Here is an 18,731-nt window from a genome sequence, read left to right on the forward strand (position 1 = left end):
GCTGTAGAAGCCACACAGAATTTAAGGACTAAACCCATCTCTCCCATAGCTGACAGTGGCACTGTGCCCTGCTACACAATAGGATAGCAAAGCAGTAGTTTCTTGCTTTATGAACAAATGGAGCTTGGGATTCTGTTTAACAGTGTGGCTGTGATACTAACCTGCATGTGCATTCTTTCCGCAGGGAACGATCTCTTTCTGGTTGCGGTCCATGAGCTGGGGCATGCATTGGGTCTGGAACACTCCAATGATCCCAGTGCTATCATGGCTCCTTTCTACCAGTACATGGAAACACACAACTTCAAACTGCCCCAGGATGACCTCCAAGGAATTCAGAAAATCTATGGTGAGCAACAATGTCCACTCGTGAATTTATATTTAGCCCAAGTGTAGTAAGTGTTTTACAGCCACAAACAGGTATTCCTCCAAAATACTTGAAGTCAGTGGGCTGGATTTTCTGCTGTAGCTGAATTCGGAACCATTTAAAGCCCTTGATCCGCAGCCAAATACGTCTGTTCCTGTGGCAGTGTCAATCTGCAAATCAGAATAAACAAACCTTTGTGATCTTGCTACTCCTCCATGCCTCACTATATCCCCAATATAAAGGTTTAGTAGAAAGATTTAGTAGAAAGTTTAGTTTATTTCTACTTTAGTAGAAAGTAGAAATATAAAGGTTTAGTAGAAACCCCTGTACCCAAAGGTTATCTTTCAGGAACACCTTCCTCCAGCAGACCCTGCACCTTCTCCCATCATCTTTCAGCCAATGCAAATAGAGGGGAGGAATGTGAAGAACATCAAGGGAAGTAAAAAAAAACATTTATGCGCTCATTTTTTTTTCTCCATGTATAGAGGGTAAGGAAAAGAGGTTTGGATCTGCTTGGGAAACAGTTCTTTTTAATCTCCAGCTGAAAAAAAAACCATCATTGCATAACATATAAGATATGGGTTCAAGGAGAAAAGAGAGAAAAGGAGGCAAAAGGATTAGGGGAGAAAACTGGGGGGTTGGAGATGATGTGGCACCATGTGAAAGAATAAGGGATGTGAGCACAAGGACTTTCAGAGAATGATTTGCAAGTGGCTGAAGAAGAGGGGAGCAGAGAGGAACGCAGGTTTTAGGAGCCACAGTCAAGGGAAGACTGAGCTAGAAGAAGCTAACAGGCTGTGAGGTGCTGGATCTGATACTCCTCTCTGCCTTCAGATGGGGTCTACGCAGTTTGGTGAGCAAAGGTGACAGTTCTTCAGGGGCTCCCACAAACAAATATCCCTTGTATCCCTCTGCATTTCTTGAGCTGTTAGCAGGAATAGGTACTGCTCTATGATCAGTCACTACAAGGAGTCACTGATTGCATAGCGAGCAAGTCAGAGCAATCATTTAGAAACTGCAGTAAGCATATCCTCTATGAAGTTAGTAAAGAAAATGATTCTTCTATAGCTGATAAATGCAAGAGTGCAAAGTTCTCTGATCTTGTCTGTACTTGGCTATCTCAACTGCTTGTATTTTCCGACAGTGTAAGGTCTGTTTCTTTTTTAAGAGAGTTTTCTATCTGCCGTTTGGACAAAGTGAAAAGGGCAAGCAGAATGACACAGGTAGCTGGAGAACAGCTTAGTCTGGGGTCACTCCTCGGGCCAATGAAGGAAAAGCTGATACCAGATTCAGTTGCTAAAAAGGCTAATGTGGGAAAGTAATGAAAGGTAGCTGAGACAGTTTGTGGAAAATAGCTTCTGTAAAACAAGCCTGAGTTCATTCTTTGAGGAAATTACAAGTTTCACAGATTACTTAATAGTAGCCTAGAGCAACAATGCTATGTAGCTATGCAGCGTTCACAGCTGCATATCGTCTGGATTAAAATGTTAATACCCAGGATCAGTAGAGCAGATACTGTATGAATTAGAGCTGAAAAATACTTATATGGTCACTGTCAGTGGGAAATCATCACAGAAAGCTGATGTTTCTGATGGATTGCTGCTGGGATTAATGGCAGACCCGATACTAGTCAACGTTTACATCACTGGTCTGCCATTGAAATTAAAACTATTGCTAAGAGAACTTGTGCCAAGACGCATAAAATTCTTAAGCAGTCTGGAAAGACTTTAGAGGTCTAAATTGTATGTCAGATATTTTAGTCTGAAATTTTCCTTTGGTGACTGGAATAAAATTGATTTGTCTCAACATAGATGCCTAAAGAAGAGACATCTCTGTCTGGGCTAGTTTCTTTGACCCCTGTCTAGGCAATGGAAATAAACAGGCATTTGTAGAGTGCAGTTCATCTCACTGCAAAGTAGATATATAAATAAGGTTCAACATTTAAAATAAGATGGTCTGTAGTACACCTAGAGAGAACTGGCTCTTTTCCAGCAGTGTAACTGAAGATTTCTCTTCACCATTCATTAATAGGATGAAGTTGCATGTCAGTTGTCCTATGGTATCATGCATACTTTAACACAGTAAAATACTCTGGATGACAGTGATTCTTCTGGATGGCTTTTAAATGAAGTGCTGGGGTAATAAGCATTAAACCTTCATTAAATAATGTACCTAAGTTTTCATTTTTGAAAGCTGCTAAAAATCGAGGGCAATAGCAAGGCCTGCAGGGCAGGGACATTGCTGGCCAGGGCCCATCCCACCACCCCCGGGCAAGGCAAGTGGGACAGGCCCAGGGGCAGCTGGAGTCAACCAAGAGTCCAGATCATCAAAGAAGTCCATGGTGATGAGGCAGGTCCAAGGTTAGGCCAGGACATCAGTCTATAGGTTGGGGTCAGGATCAGGTCTGGTGACAGCAACCAGGGTCTGTCACAGTCCAGTGATCGTTGGGCAGGTCCATAGTGATGAGACAGGTCCAAGGCCAGTGCAGGTGGTCACCCGCAGGTGCCGGTTGGGATCAAGCCCGTGGCTGGGAAGGACAGGGCTGTGGCAGAGCTGGAGACCAGCACTACTATGGCATTGCTAGGCAGGGCCTGACAGCCCCGGGCTGAGCTGAAATGGGGTCCTGAGCCATGGTTGGGGGCATATGGGGGTGCCGAGTCTGGTCAGGGCTATTAAGGCCTATTAGTGCACTCAGGGCCCCGACAGTTATGTTCCTGAGAGCACAGCATGGCACCTTGCACACAGCTATAACACAGAACAGAGAGAGCTCTACACCATACCACCTACGCTGAGAAGCAGCACCACAAGACTTCCACTTATTTTTTACTTACCTAGTGGCATTAAACTTTAGCCACATACTAAGTTAAGATTCTCCTTGTGCAATATAACATGCTTGAAATTTAAACTGAGCTTGAAAAAAGGCAGTATGAACTTACTACCTGATGCAGTCTGAGTTTGTTGACTATCCTGGAGTCATTGAAGGCTTATCTCTGAGGCCTTCAAAATGGAGTGGGCTGGGGATGGTGTTGGTGGTTATAAGATTATCTGGTCCCGACAGGAGAAGAAGCAGCAGCTTCTGCATTCGGATCTTTGTTTCTCCAGGTAGAGATTTCAGTCTTTAGCACAGAGTTCTGACCCAGAAACTGAAGTTTAATTTAAAAATAGGTCTAATCCTTATGGGTTGCAAAGATGGAAAGTTTAGGTTATGTTTCTCCCTGAAACAGGAGATAGGAGATATAATGACAGATTTTTCATCTGAACTCCTTACAGCTTAGAAGTAACTGCTGAAATATTCTTCTTGTAGTCTTAGCAGGAACATTCAACTAAATGCATCTTTTTTCCACAATACCAATCCACTTTGTTGTGCTTTGGGGATGCTAAAAGCCCCTCTACCAAAGCACCTATCGAAAAATCAAAGCTTCCTGCTTCTCGCTGCCTTAACATTTTCTAAAGTGCAGTAGCATGCACTCAATACATATCATTTAAGACCATACTCTACAAAATAAATCGTAGAGCCACTGTGTTGTCTGTAGCATCTTTTTAAAAATAAATTCAATTAAAACCTCCAAATTTTCATTCCAATGGAGCTGCTAGAACAAAGAACAGAGGCTCTATTAGAATTTAAGTCCATTTTGTCTCTTTCTTTTGAGAATGATGTGTTTCAAGTATATTTTTATGTTGTATCTGTGTTTAGCCATAGGAAAAAGAATATGTCTAAATCTATCATATAACTGATTTGTTGAATGGATTTTCTTCTGGATTTATTTCAAAACTCACCTAAAGAGACAGTAGGTGATGTAAAATTTTGTTTGTGCTTCGTTCTGATTAGTATGAGGTCAATGTTTAAAATGTTGTTTCTACTTATAAGATAATGATGAGAGGGGCCAGCAACTCAGTGTGTGTATCAGAGTGAGCTGGAAGACAAGTCAGCAGTATTTCCATCTTCTGATAAGTGCTCCTTGTAACATGTTCCATGACAAAACAGGGGAAATACTGTGACTGTTTATTTCATGTCTTTTTCAGAAGAATCTCTCTTAATTTATTTATGTGCCCATGTTATGAATGATTTGCCTAGGAAGGAATTAAATTGGAAATAATACTTGTGTGTAGGTCCCCTGGATATCCAGTTAAGCTGACTGACTCCTTTACTTGTCATAGTGTTGAGGTCAGGTTAGCAGGCAGCTGCAGTGCAGAAGGAGAGAAGAGACATACTCAGCCATGGCCTTGCCACAGCCTGAACTGATCATCCTTCAGCAATGGTTCATCTGTTCGTCATGTCCTTCTCTAAGCACCCTTTTGCAGTGGGCTGTGAAGCAGCCTCTCATATTGGGAATGACTATCCTGATACCGTGTCTGGAAGCAAAGGGGTTCATACGATGTGCAGAACAAAAATGATGTCCACATGGGTACTTGGAGAGAACATAGTTAGACGAAATATTTGCAGCTGGCAAGATATCTAAGTGGCAATAGAAGTATATAAGCTGGCACATGACCCTAAGCATGCAGAACAGGATAGAGAAGCAATACAAATACAAATTTTTAATTGGCCTCCAAGATCAATGTGGCTTGGTTTATGACATGTTGATCAAACAGTATGACAGAAAGCTGACTGCTCAGTCCCTAAGGGTGGAAGATCTTTTCCTGCACTGATCCATATCTCATTCTCTAGAATGTAGAACTGGTAAGCCAGGCCATCTTCTCCAAGACCCTTTCAAAGCCTAAGGTCACAAAGGAAAGGTCTCCTGTCCACTCAAAGATAGACCAAATCATTAAGCCTGGAGACAGCCTCGAGGATCTGGGTTCTCCTGAATCTCACTGAGAACGTCAGCTTCTCACGTGTCTTTTCTACAGCCCAGGAGAAGAGCTACCAGTCAGTGTGTGTGCTCATCCCTTGAGGGCTCAGGTCCAGGGTTGTAATAATGACTACACAAGCCCCTGGCCAAAGAACAAGTTTGTCAGCACTGGTCAATACCGCCTCTGACATCCAGGAATAGTGGATCCTCAGGGCACAGTATCTGTGAGCAAAGAGCACCTTCTTCCAGCCCTATTGTTCCTGTGCAACAAGTTCCTGTTTTACAACCTCCCTCACCTTTTCCATACAGGTCCCCATAGAGCAATCCCAGATCCATATAAGCTACATGCATGTGCAAGATGGCTTGTGAAGCAGAAATACTTGATGCAAAAGGCTGTAAGTTCCACGTGGCAGCACTGCATTGTAAACAGGACCATCAGAACAAGTTTTGCTGTCATACAGGGCCTACAAAAGTTAAGTCTGTTTTCTGATAATATCCTCTGAAGGTGGGAAGCATATAGCGATACCAAAGACCCTTATCTATGAAAGGTGGTATTTTTAGTGATCATGAGGCAGAAAAGCATAGTATGCCTAATGGATTTGCATGCCTGCAGTGGATCTCCCCATGCCAAATGAGCAGTAGGCTAAGGACACTGGCATTGTGCTGAATGTCCATCTTGCTGAAGGACAAGTACCAGCCTCCAGAAGAGAGAACTGAAAGGGTAATCTTCATTTCCAAAAATGGTGCATCTACTCTAGGAGATCCTAGCTCTTGACAACAGTGTGATTCTTCCTGTGACTGCTCATCCCATCTAGAACTGTTGCTCTGCAGGGGTAAAGAAGGTGAGGTTTCAGTCCATTATGATCAGATGGATGAGCAGTGGCAGCAACAAAGGTGTCAAGGACTTGCTGGTCCTGCTGGTACTTGTACACAAGGTAACAAGGAATCATGGGCCTGGCCTCCTGCTTACAGTACTAGTCCTTGTCACAGCAGCTCACAGAACGATTGTGTAACCAAAGCAGTGTGGATTCGGATTGATCACAGATAGCACAGGACCAGGCAAGTTGGAAGCAGGATGCATGCTAGGTGATGCAGGTGAAGCCAATGCCATATCTTTTGAACAGTTCACAAAATCCAAATGCAGCGCAAGCCCTATAGTCGCAGCACTGTGGGTTCAGTTCCGTGGGCTCAAACATAGGCATCAAAGGCCACATGGTTGCCATCACTGAGCTCACCATTGTGAGACATGCAGCTTGTCCTAAAGTATTAGCACTCAAGACAGCAGAACAGGCATTTCCAAAAGGGTTCATCTCAGTGTTCATTTGAGAAAATTGCTAGAATCTTTCCTCCTTACAGGCAAATTGACAGTGCTATTTTCTTTCAAAACAAAGAAACTTAACTTTTTTTCTCACTGTGTCACAAATGAACCAACACATGCAGCTGATGAGATAACAGCATTAACTGTCCCTGCATTACCCGTACTGGAAGACTGGCTGGAAATGGTAGAAATAATAGTGCTTCTTGTGTTGTGTTTTGAGGCTTGGGTGTTTGAAGTGTTGGGGGCTTTTTTTGAATGCTGTGATTAAACCTCTCTCCTATTGTTTGTAGAGTTCAGAGCGTGGAGACAAACTATACACTTGTTCCCAATGACCCTCCATCCTATGTACTTACACAGTAGAAGCACCCATAGAACCAGCTGAAAGGAACATCTCTTTGAGGACTTATGGGCATCCTACATTACCCATCTGCCCTTCTCCAGCCCCATGCACTTCCTGCCAGCATCCCTGAAACAGCACAGTGTGCAAGAGGAAGCTGCCAGATCTGGGGCTTTTAGATCCACACCTCACAGTGATATGTTCAGAAAGGAAATAGGAGAAAGAAAAGGGGTGGCAATGAGAGAACAGGGGAGATCTGCCCTGATGCCCCAACTCTGGCAGAGATGGCAGAGATCCCAGACTCCCTCTCTGTGTTGCATCCCTTCATTTGTGCCCTTCCTCCTTTCCAGTGTCTCTGTTGGACCCAGAAGGAAGTACCAGACTCCTTCTCTGGTGCATCAGCTGAGTCTCACCTGCCATATGCCAGGTCTCCATTCCCATTCCTCCAAAGAGCAGGCAGGTAGTAACAGCACTTCTCTGGTTCCCTGTGCTGTCCCTGGGATCGCCTGGAGGTCCTTGTCAGAGCTCAGGGACTCACCCATGCCTGCACCAGTCCTGGAGCCTACATACTTGGGTATGAGAGGAGGGAGCTGGACCATACTGTTCAGCTGCTTCCTGATGAAGGGGGAGCTGAAGAGGAGCACACCCCTCTTAGGAGCTTTTTCAGCTAATGGAGAAGCACTACTTTATATTATGGCTGTGAATGAAATATTTCTTTTATCCTACAGATCTTCCTGAGTCCAAAAACTGTTCTGTTTTGCAGTGGAGCAAATGTCAGAAATAAAGTTTTTCCAGAGGGGAACTGCGGTGCAGGCACCACAGCTTGAGTGTCTTGCAGAGACCCAGATTTTAATCCTTCTGCTTGAGTCAGGCTAGGAATTTTGGACACAGTTTTCATGTCCAACCACAAAGTGAATCACCTTGTTAGACAGTTTGTCAGAGCCTTCCCTTTTGTGTAGAGCAAGGATTTAGACTACGGACTCCTGTAGTCCAGGGAAATGCTCTAATACCTGGGCAGCAGTAGTTCATACAGAAGAGAACACCTCTCTGAGAAGGGCTTGAGACACCCTTCCTGTCATCTGGTGATTATCACCAGCTTCAACTGCCCAGCTGTTGGATATGCTGTGGGTGTTGTGGCAAAGATACCCAAACTAATTGTAAACTAGCTAATTCACTTTACTACTGAGATCTAATCACAGATGAGCAAAGAGCTCTATGGGCAAATTTACCTAGTGAGCAAGGTAAATGAGTCCTTCCTGAGCACTGAGCTGTTGTGGATGGACTGTCTCTTGTCCTTGAGGTAGTTTGTTGGCAACTAGCTCATTTAATATGAACATGGACCTCTCTCCAAGTCACTGGAGTCTGCCGAGCAGTCAGGTGGGTTTCTCTCACTCTCCCTGACTCATTTTGATCATACGTTTTGTTTAGGAACTGAGGAGTCTTTTCTGCATACCTGGAAAGCTGGCACAGTCCTGCAGAAATGTGTAGACAAATCAGCGTTTTATGACCAAAACCCCCTATATTTTATTCAAACCTGCCTGTACTCTGGATCATAGTTTTATTCTTGGAGTGAATATTAAGAAGATAGAGAAACACCTTTGGTTTTAGGTGGATCATTATCTCCCCTGATCTAAAACAAAGGACCTTCTTTGCTGCTGGTTTGGAGACCTGCTTGCTCGTCCAGCCAGAGGCTAGAAAGTAATGGACACAGAGCCATTCAGGATGCCTTCAGGCGGGTGTTGTGCAGTTCAGGGAACACTCTGTCAATAGCCAGGAGGACAGTACAATTATATTTTGTCCTCAACTATCGACACAGTGGCTCCTAAATGCCTCCTCTCTCTGTGTTATCTTCACAGGTCACCTTGGTATTCAGATGGTCTGCGACAGAGGAAGCATGAAGGGAGGAGGCTAAGTGCCAGTGGTGGAAGTCACACTCTGAAGGTGATCTGTTGTGACCCAAAAGCTTTCTGACATTTTTTGCCTCGATTGTGATAGAGAGGAAGAAAATCTTCTTCTCCACACAGTGTCTGCAAAGTCCTACCAAGTTGTCTCCAAAACATAGAGTTTCCAGCTCCAAAGGATTTCCTACCTACTTCACTTGTGGAAGTGGCTAGGTTCAGCCCCTGAGGGTGGGTTTGACCCCAGGGCTGGGATCGCAAAACGACTAGGTTCAGACCTAATGAATGGGTTCAGGCCAAATAGCAACATCTGTGCCTACAGTTGCATGCAATATCCTCTCTCGCTTAGTTTTCTCTCAATGAGATTTGCTCTCACTGATTTTCTAAAGTTGCTTGGAAACACAGTGATGCAGGCTGATTTGCATGTGATACCTCCTGGTTAGTTATTTCAGTGGTGGGTGTAATCAGCTCCTGTAACAAATACCAAGGTGCCAGCATCTCTTAAGTAGGTCTTTGTTCACACAGCCATCTCTGCTGCTGATAAATCTGTTACATCCTGCCTTTAGCCTTCTGTCTTAGATGCAGGTTACTGTGATGAGATTCTGGAAATAGGAATGTTGGGAAAACTATATGGGGTCTATTCATTCTGCTTTCATGACAGGTTGTGCTGCAAAAATGTCTCAGGTGTTACAAGATAAGTGTCTTTCCTCAGCAAGGGCAGATTGTGCTGCTGCTTCCCATTCCACTAACTGTAGACTAAATTCTACCTGCCTAGCACTTGGACCCAGGATGTGTGTTAAACTCTGCCATATGCATGTGCATAACTAGGATTAGCTTGTGTCAAGAAAGAAGTCGCCTTTAGCTGAAAGTCCATCCTCACTCAGTGGAAAAGTGAAGGAAACAATTAAAAACACAGTGTATATAACAACAGGAGACAGCTTCAATCAGGAGGACTCAAAACTGTGTTTTATGGAATCCTTATTGGAGGGACCAAAGACGAGGACATCCAAGACCACAGCACAAGGCTGTGGAGAGTGTGAGGCTGAAATCAGACAAGTTGAAACTGAGACGAGCAAAGAGGTTTTATTTTAGACATCTATTGACTAATGAAGAACTCCAGCCAGACCCTAAAAACTGGGACTCCTTAAGGAGTATTTCCTTAAGGCAATACTCAGAACAAAGCATGCAAGGGAAGATTGCTGATATTTAGGAAAGGTTAGCATCACTTACCAGATGCCCAGGAGCTTCTATAAATTAGAAGGCATAGAGTGCATAAAAGCAAGAATAGAAGCAAAAGATAGGAAGGAAAAATACATGGCTGTCAGGGAAAAATCATAAGAGGAATAGTTTGTTTAAGTGAAATGACAGAGTTATTCAGGAAGATGAAGAAAGGACAGTAGTGCTCAATAAAGATTTCTGGCCAGTGTTTAGAAATGAGCAGGAGGATACACCAACATCACCCACAGATAATGAAATATCTGCAGTGCAGATATCCATTGGTAGGGCTTTGATGTGTATATCTTCTTTTCCTTGAATGCCAGTGACCCGGAGATGTTACACTTTGAAGGCAATTGTGTGAAATGTTAGAAATTGTCATGTCACTAACATAATCTAACTACAAACAAAACATCGAGTAGTCACATTATTCAATCATTATTGAAAATTCATGAGATTACCAGAGTGCTTATGGACTCTCAGTTAAACAAAAAGCCATGAGAATGTTCCTGCGAGACCAGAGCACAGAGCTCAGTCTTGGCCAAACACTAGGAAAGCTGGTATAGGATTCAGTCAATAAATTGCAGAAATATCATCAAGAATTTATGAAAAATTAATCTTGCCAAATCAACTTGTTTTTTCATTCTTTGGCAAATGTGGCTGATGAGGATAACAGACCTAGTGTAGTAGACTTGTGGTGTAACCCACTGTGTCTTTTTGTGCTATTAAAACATGACTTTGGCAAAATTTAGCAGCCAAAGCCATCCAAAAAGAGGGCAAACTCAGCAGCCATCTAACCATGAAGGCACCAAAAGTAATTTTGCAGTTATACTTTGTATCACAAGTTCCCACGCAGCCTGTGCTTTGCAGAAGAGCCCTGGTCTCATCTGAGCTCTGCTGTAATCCAGAGACTGCAGAGGCAGGTAGAGAGATGCCGTGAGCAGGCCTAGGACATATCAATAGCAGCAGGCAGCCAAATGACAGTCAACACTTTGTTTTTTTTTCCTCAAAAGCACATTCATGGAAAGAGCTAGTACCGATCTTGTGTCTTGTAGCCTGGTAATTAGGAGACTTGCTCTGGGCATAGGAGACAATTACATTTTCAGCTTAGCTTCAGGTGGTTCAAATCCACATTGCTGCAGTTAGGTTTGTGCAAGTGTTTAGCTGGCTAACGCAATGTTGGGCCTGGGTATTGCTGAAGCATCTTTTTCTTTGTTAGGTCAACTGATGGACGAGGGTCTTTCTAGTCCTTCCAGCTTTGGCCACATCTAAGTTTGCTGGTTGGCTGCCACAGCTCTACATAGTCCAATTTCATCTTCACCACTGCTGCGTGTCAATCTATATTCAATATTCTTTATCCCTGTGTAACCTGGACTGGTGCCTTTTGCCTCTGTTTCCCATGTTTATGCAATGATGAATCTGGACCTACAAGCTACATGTTCTGACCTCAGATGTTTTGGCTCTGTGCTAAATGACAAGAGTGTTAAACCATATAGAGGGCTCACCAAAGAAGAAACTCAACTCTTGGCAATTCCCCAGTGCCCTGTCTGTTGCTTTCTGCTGACTTTCATGGAAAGCGTAATACTAGGGTTGGGCTGTTATCTAGTCCATGGAAGAGTGTATTGTAGGACCACTTTCCTCCATTCTGCTTTTGTCATGATTATCTCTTAGCTCCTTTTTACCACCAACTCTGCTTAATTGCAGCTTTGTGTATTTTGTGCCCACAAGCTCACCCAAACGCTGCTGCAACCAAGTGTCGCAACCTTGAACATGGCACATCATACGTGACATTTTGCAGAATTTTTCTTCAAGTTCTCAATTGCAATCCCTCCAGTTCCCTCCCAGGAACTCTAATAGTTAATTACTGTGGCCATGTAGTTCCTGCTGCTAAAAGTGACTGGATCTGCTTAAACATCTTTCCCCAGGTGAGCTTGGGAATCTGTGGTGCTGCTGAATAATAAAGAATAATAAAATAAAAAAGAAAAGGATTTCTTTTTTAGATGCTGTCTTATTTCTACACCCCACAGTACTGGGTAATGAATGAGCATTCATTCCTAGCCAGGACATACACTCTCTGGCTTTCTTCATTCATGACTCAGTTTTAAGTATATCTCTGTTTCATGAAGTCTCCTTTTCTTTCTGAACAAGATCCCATCTTGTGCACACACTTCCTTTCTTCCATGGTAGTAAAGTATAAGCACTGTGGCTGCTGAGTCAGGCATTGGAGTCAGTGAGGGAGTGCTTTGATTGTCTGCAATGATTCCTCCTGTTTGATGCTTTGTGAGTTCAGCTGGAACCTCCTGTCAGAGGCAAAATGGTGCTGTGACACACTGGAAGGTTAAACCAGTATCTGTCACCTGACTGATCTGCCTGCTTGTAGTCGTGACTTTCCTGGACCTTATATCCAGCTCATGGCACTATCATGCCACTTGAGTGGCCTCAACATTGACTTATTTATTGCAATCTGTAACAATTTACAGTTATATCTCCCTCTGCTGAAAAACCACCAACTCAGACAGCAGCACCTCTTGTAAGAGGATAGTCCCACCTTTCTGCATGATGCTACAGGAAGTGCTCTGGGCTGCTGGCATGCCCTCAGGGCAGATTTTCTTTATTCTTTCAAATATCTCTGGGTACCTTCATTGCACATTTGTATGTTAACTGTCTCAAGAGCTTCCTGGGCATCTGGTAAGTGATGCTAACCTTTCCTAAATATCAGCAATCTTCCCTTGCGTGCTTTGTTCTGAATATTTCCTTAAGGAGTCCCAGTTTTTAGGGTCTGGCTGGAGTTCTTCATTAGTCAATAGATGTCTAAAATAAAACCTCTTTGCTCGTCTCAGTTTCAACTTGTCTGATTTCAGCCTCACACTCTGCACAGCCTTGTGCTGTGGTTCTGGACGTCCTCATCTTTGGTGCCTCCAAAAAATACAGTTTTGAGAGTCCTCCTAGTGCCCAGGTGGGCTTGTACTAGAGCGGGCGACCATGTGTGTAGGTGACAGGGAGCACCTTGCAGTGCTGCCTAGTGCCCATGGCAGCAGGAGCAGCTCCAAGCTCTGCTCTCGCTGGCGTCACAAGAGCACAAGCACTGACAACCGTCCAGCCATGACATAGCCCTGTCTGAAGCAGCAGGTGTTGGCTTCACCTCTGATGCATTTTCTTGGGCTGACCATGCCGTAAAGAATGGATCTGAGGGAAGACTTGGGGTTGGAGTCTGGTTTGAAGAGACGCTGGGAGAGTGTAGGGGGGTTGGAATGACAAATTTGTCTGTTTGTCTGTGGGGCTGAGAATGTACAGCAGAAGGAGAGTGGACTAGGCCTGAAGATATCATACGTGTAGCAGGAGTACACAGAAGATTGCAAGTGTGGAGTTGGAGTTCTGACCTGTAGATGTGGGTGCCCCAGACTGGAAAATTGGATAGCACAGGCAGGCAGCCCTGGGAGTTTTTGTCACTACCACTAGTGGTACTCAAGCTTGAGGAGGTTATCTTGGTGCTCTGGAGGTCTGCATCCACGCAAGTTGCAGTATCACCTCCAAAATGTGTGGGAAGCCTGTCAGTGCTGGATACCTCCTTCAGAACAATATGCCATAACTATTTTGGCCCTTGTAGATGGTGAATACATTTGGTGGCCGAGCTTCCCTTGTTAGTAGTGACTTGTGTTCTCTTCCCACTGCTATAGCAAATGCTTCAGTTCATGCAGATCTCTGGTTCACCTGAATCTTTTCTGATTTACACTGTCCTGATCTCAGTGTGTATGACTTTGATTCTCCCTCACAAGTTTATCACAGTCTCTTTCAGTGATATGTTAGGGCTCATGAAAGCCTTTATTTCAGTCTTCTGGGTGCTATTTCTACTTTCATCTTTTCTACAAAAGACTATGACAGACTTCAGGCACCCAAGCCTTAGAGAGTTGAATGTGACTGCTGTCCTGCAGCAGGGGCACAGCAGGCCATAACCTACTATACAGGTTGTTCTCTCTTGTGAATTTGAGCCCTTGCTGTAACTGAGTAGCTGATGAAGCTCCCCTGACGAACACAGACCTGTCCCTGGATTGGCTGCAGTGAGGCTGTCAGCATTGCTCTTCCATTGCAGGCCACCCCGTGGCCAGCTTACACAGGACAGGTAGGAGGTGCATCTCCTCCTTCTCCCCACCTGGCACCTCATCTCAGGACTGGAAGATGCTCTTACATGAAAAGAACTATGAATTTGAATATGAACTAACCTTTTCAATGCAATAAGGAACTCAAACAAATTCACTACCTTTTTGGGCAAGTGCTCTAACCACTAGGCTATTATATAAAAGATAACTGGACCAGCTTTTCCAGAAGAAGACTGAGCTAGTCACATGGCCCTACCCAGAATGATTTAGCAAATGACACAAGTTTTGCTGACAGTGAAACTGGCTTAATAGCTTCCCACTTGCCCTATCCCAGAGTACTTTCACTTGCTGCCAAGCCTAAGTTGCCCACTATGTGTTCACTGTAAACTGAGTTTAAGAAGTTGAGGATTTTTAACCTTGATCATTTCAGTAATGGCTTTGGAACAACTAAGGCAGCACATTAGTGGCATAAGGGCAGGCTTGGGGAGCAGGAAGGGAAAGAGCTTAATTGGGCTTCAGTGCTAAAAAATTCTTATATCAAAAATACACTCTTAAGCACCCAGAAGGAGAAAGGCAAATATTCAGTGTTTATGTTTGTACTGATTAAGTGCTATGAGCCTGTGAAATGACAATAAGAGATTGTTTCTTACTACCTTTCTGCCTTTCATGGTACTTGTCACAAGTGTATACACTGAACTGTGATATCCCATTCCTGAATAGCCTGATTCTCCAGTTTCCTTTACTTCTGTAGTTTTAACCCATTTAATACCTGTTCTTTTTTGTTACGGTTTTGATCCTTTCCCTTACTATTCAGCTGTTCTAACAGTTTGGCAATACTTATCTAAAATTAGACATGATTTTGTTTTAGATATCTCTGTAAACTGGAATTACATGCCCTACAAGCAACCTTATCTTTAATTCAGTGAATTTTTAATAACTCATGTTACATGAGATTCTTGGATATGATCACAATTCTGTATTCCCTATGCTGCACCTTGGTATCAGATAATTTCTCTTTGTGACCCCTCAGACACATTTATCATTATTGTGTTTAGATATTATTCCTCTCTCACCCCTTTTTCCTTTAAAATAGATAAAAGGTTTTAATTTCATATTTTCTTCTAACTGCCTATGGTCTTCTCTGAAAAATTATGTTCTTGCCTTCCTCTGCTCTCAAAGTGTGAAATTTTGGGCTTGTTATTTCTGATAAGCCAGAATTGCTGTTGATGTGAATATCTCTGTCTATTTGCTGTGTTTGAGCAGCAGAACAGTGCAGACTGGGCAATCACTTCGTTTCTCACTATGTGTCTTTCCACCTAGCGGTTTGAATACATAATGCATAGCGACTTCTTGGGTCTCTACCAGACAGTTCACTCTTACAGCATGTGCTCCTCTTTGCATTGCAGATTGCTGCACAAGTCACCCTGTTTAAAGGCAACAGTGCTTCCTGGAGCCCTCCTGATGATCATTTTGTAAATTTGCTTCTAGCTGCCTCTTGCAACACATGGCCCAAGCCCAGGCATACCCTTCATGCTGGAACTGGTGGTGGTCTTGTGCAAATTACCGAATAGCTGTCTTACGAAAATGATCCACCAGATCAATTAAACTGACCACCAAAGAGACTTTCCTGATCTCTTTATAGCAGAAGAAACATATCCTTGATTTGGTCAGCGCACAGTAGTGTTAGCTTCTTGCAAGGGGAGGGAAGAATAACTACACCTCTGTCATGTGCTTCTGCAGCATCATTCAATAATCTCATTTAGAAAGATGAGCCTTGTATTAGTTTGTTGGCAAGGAATCCTGTCGTGTAGGATGTATATTAGAGACACTTCAATATCAGAGTGCACAACCTTATTTACAAAACACAGCAACTTGAAGACATATAGATGACAGTACAAGAGTGCAAAAAGGACCACACTGCTGTTTAAAGAGAGGGCTGCTGTGTGCAATAAGTCACTCATTATTGTTTCCTTGATTAGGTCCCAGCCAAAACCTATCTTTCCTTAACGGAAGCATTTCCTATCTTCATCAAGCATTTAAATCACTGGTTTTCAAACTTAACTTGTTCAGGTACTATCACTGGGGTCAAGTACCATTTTTGGCAGCCATTATAGGCTTCCAATTTCCTGCCCCTTTTAACTTGCCAAAGCAGGATCTGAGCACTGTGCTCCCACTTCCCCCATTTGCCATCTGTACAAACCAGGCTTTCTACATTTATGATCTATCTGGAACCTCTTTCCCCATTCCCATTCCTTCCTCTAAAGCATATCTCCACCATGTCAACTCAATCCTCCCTCAACTAGCTTTTCAGCCTGAACCAGAAGTGCCATTCCTTCAACCAGCAGCCAGCGTGCAGCTTATTGGAGAAGAGGGCAGTACACAGCCTGTGTGCATCACACAGTGCTACATTGCCTGTGTCTGTATTAGCAAAACAATATCCATAGCTATTACCAAGAATAACAGTAGCACATCTATAGATAAAGCAGCATTTGGGGATGGTGTTAAGTAGAGTGCTGAGGACTTGTCATCCACACTGTATGCATTTTGGGGGTGGGGGTTACTTTGGACTATCTTCATCCTTGTCCTATGATGCCTATTTGCAGCTACAGTATATTAGATGTGCTCTGAAAGTGCATCTTCTGGTATAGCTTCATTCAAAAAGAGTGTAAATGACTGAGAGATTCTCTTCAAAAGGACACTCTTGAGCTGAACTAAAACACTAATGTAGATGCACCCTCATTGACCAGCTAACAGGGGACTCTAGCCCTGCTGCTCCTATGAGAGACAGTGTCTGGAGAGCTCTGTTGCATAGCATTTTGGGAAATTCACAGACAGCAGTATCACAGTTTGGGAATTTTATTTTAAAGAACTTTATGGCCTTCTAAGATACTGGGCACTGCACAGCTGAGATGAAAGGGGATGAAAAATATACAAAATCAGTGCAATATTTTTATGCATTTAATGTAGACAAATTAGCTGATGGTTTTCCAAGAGTAATTATCAACAGGGAATCCTCATCTAAGGATTTCTGTGAGCAATATTCAAAATCTTTTATCAAAGTTCTGGAATAAAAGTAAATAAAAATAGTTGCTAATAAAAATTGCAGCTGGCTCAAAATATGACATGATGAGTACAAGTGACCTTATAGAAATATAATGATCCACTTGGAAAGCTCTAAAAAAGAGCTGCAAGAGTAAGTCTTAAGATCTCAAATACAAAAAAACCTTGCAGCAACAGACATAAAGAACTGACCTATTTCACTCATAAAGGGGAGGTTAAAGAACAACCAAGTCAAGACCTATAAGTGCTTAGATGTTGGAACACTTAGCAGACACTGAAAAGGAAAAAAATTACTGGATCTAAAGCTGCACAAATTCAGACAATAGGTAAGACACAGACTTTAGCAATGACATCACTTAATCATTGGAACAATTTACTGAGCATTACAGAGGATTTTCTATTGCTTGAAATCTTTAAACCTAAACTGGGTGTCTCTTCCTGGAAAATGTGCTTCATCTGTACCAGCAACACTAGGCTCATCACAGGCTTTGCTGGTGGAGGTTTCTGGCCTGATTATGCAGGAATTTGGACTATATTACATTATCTGAATGGTACCTTCTGCGTAGAACATCCATGAAACCTACAGACAATATTCTTAATGTTACAATCCTAATAAGAATTAAATGTGATGACTTTCTGTGATGACTTCTTTGTCACTATCTGTGATGATTTTCACTGATCTCAGCAACTCTTCTAGAACTTATTAAGTACTCATTCATTATAGGAACCCTTGGAAAATGTAATACTTACAGGCTAAGATGACATAGGTACTTGTGCACCTAACCATCATTTTAGGCACCATAGCTCAAAATGTTTATCTGTAAAACTCCTCTTCTAGTGCCACAGATGTCTAGATTCCATGGTTATCTAAAGTCTTACTTCTCTGGGTATGGTCAGACAATCATCCACAACAGGATAACTCCCCTTCAGCTGCCTGGGAGCATGATCCTAGTCCAGTGCAAGTGTAAAATAACATCAGCTGGTTTAAAGCCCATCAGTAGTGGTGTTGAACCCTAAAACGGTGAGACCACCAACAACCATGAAAGTCAGTCCCTATTCTGCCCACTGGTGGAGATTTTCCTGCAGTCTCTTTATATAGCATCTTAAAAAGCACTGTTCAGAAAGAGATGGAAAACATAATCCATGTAAATAAACAATCAAATACCATTTGATTACATCAAATATAAAACTTTCCAAAATCTTTGCCCTCTAGTAGCCTTCAGCTTATTGTCGTGCCAACTTGTGACCTTCTCTGAGAAGCAACAAGAAATCTTACTGTGATTCTCTTTATTTGGTTTGTTCCAGTTTTTACCACTTATTGTTAACAAAATGGCAAACTCCTATGGCACAGTCAGTTTAAAAGTAGACTTCTGCTCCAGGTATCAGTCACATATATTTTTATAGCTCTTTAGATTCCTGCAGCCTTGTCACATCTCAGAGCTAAGCTGGGTCAGAATCAAAAGGGAATTGCTTTGCAATTTCAGGGAATTGCAGTACTGTCATTTGTGAATACCAGTTTCCTAGGTGGTTCTTCAGGCTACTGTGCCATCATTTGAATGATAGCAAACAAAGTCCCTTATCACTTCAGAGTTCCCTTAGTATTCTAAGAGTAAAGTTTAGTGATAGAACTGTAATAAAGTAATTGTTTT

At 42.8% G+C, this 18,731-nt stretch overlaps 1 protein-coding gene across 2 annotated transcripts in view; it reads left to right on the forward strand.

Moving 5' to 3' along the window:
- Positions 1 to 18,731, forward strand: part of MMP24 (matrix metallopeptidase 24) — a 66,404-nt gene that overhangs the window by 38,242 nt on the left and 9,431 nt on the right. For both annotated transcript variants that reach the window (XM_067307929.1, XM_067307930.1), the window contains one exon: positions 185 to 346. In XM_067307929.1, the coding sequence (XP_067164030.1) occupies positions 185 to 346 (162 nt within the window). The remainder of the gene's footprint in view (positions 1 to 184; positions 347 to 18,731) is intronic.

Source organism: Apteryx mantelli, chromosome 18 (assembly GCF_036417845.1).
Source record: "Apteryx mantelli isolate bAptMan1 chromosome 18, bAptMan1.hap1, whole genome shotgun sequence".
NCBI lineage: Eukaryota > Metazoa > Chordata > Aves > Apterygiformes > Apterygidae > Apteryx > Apteryx mantelli.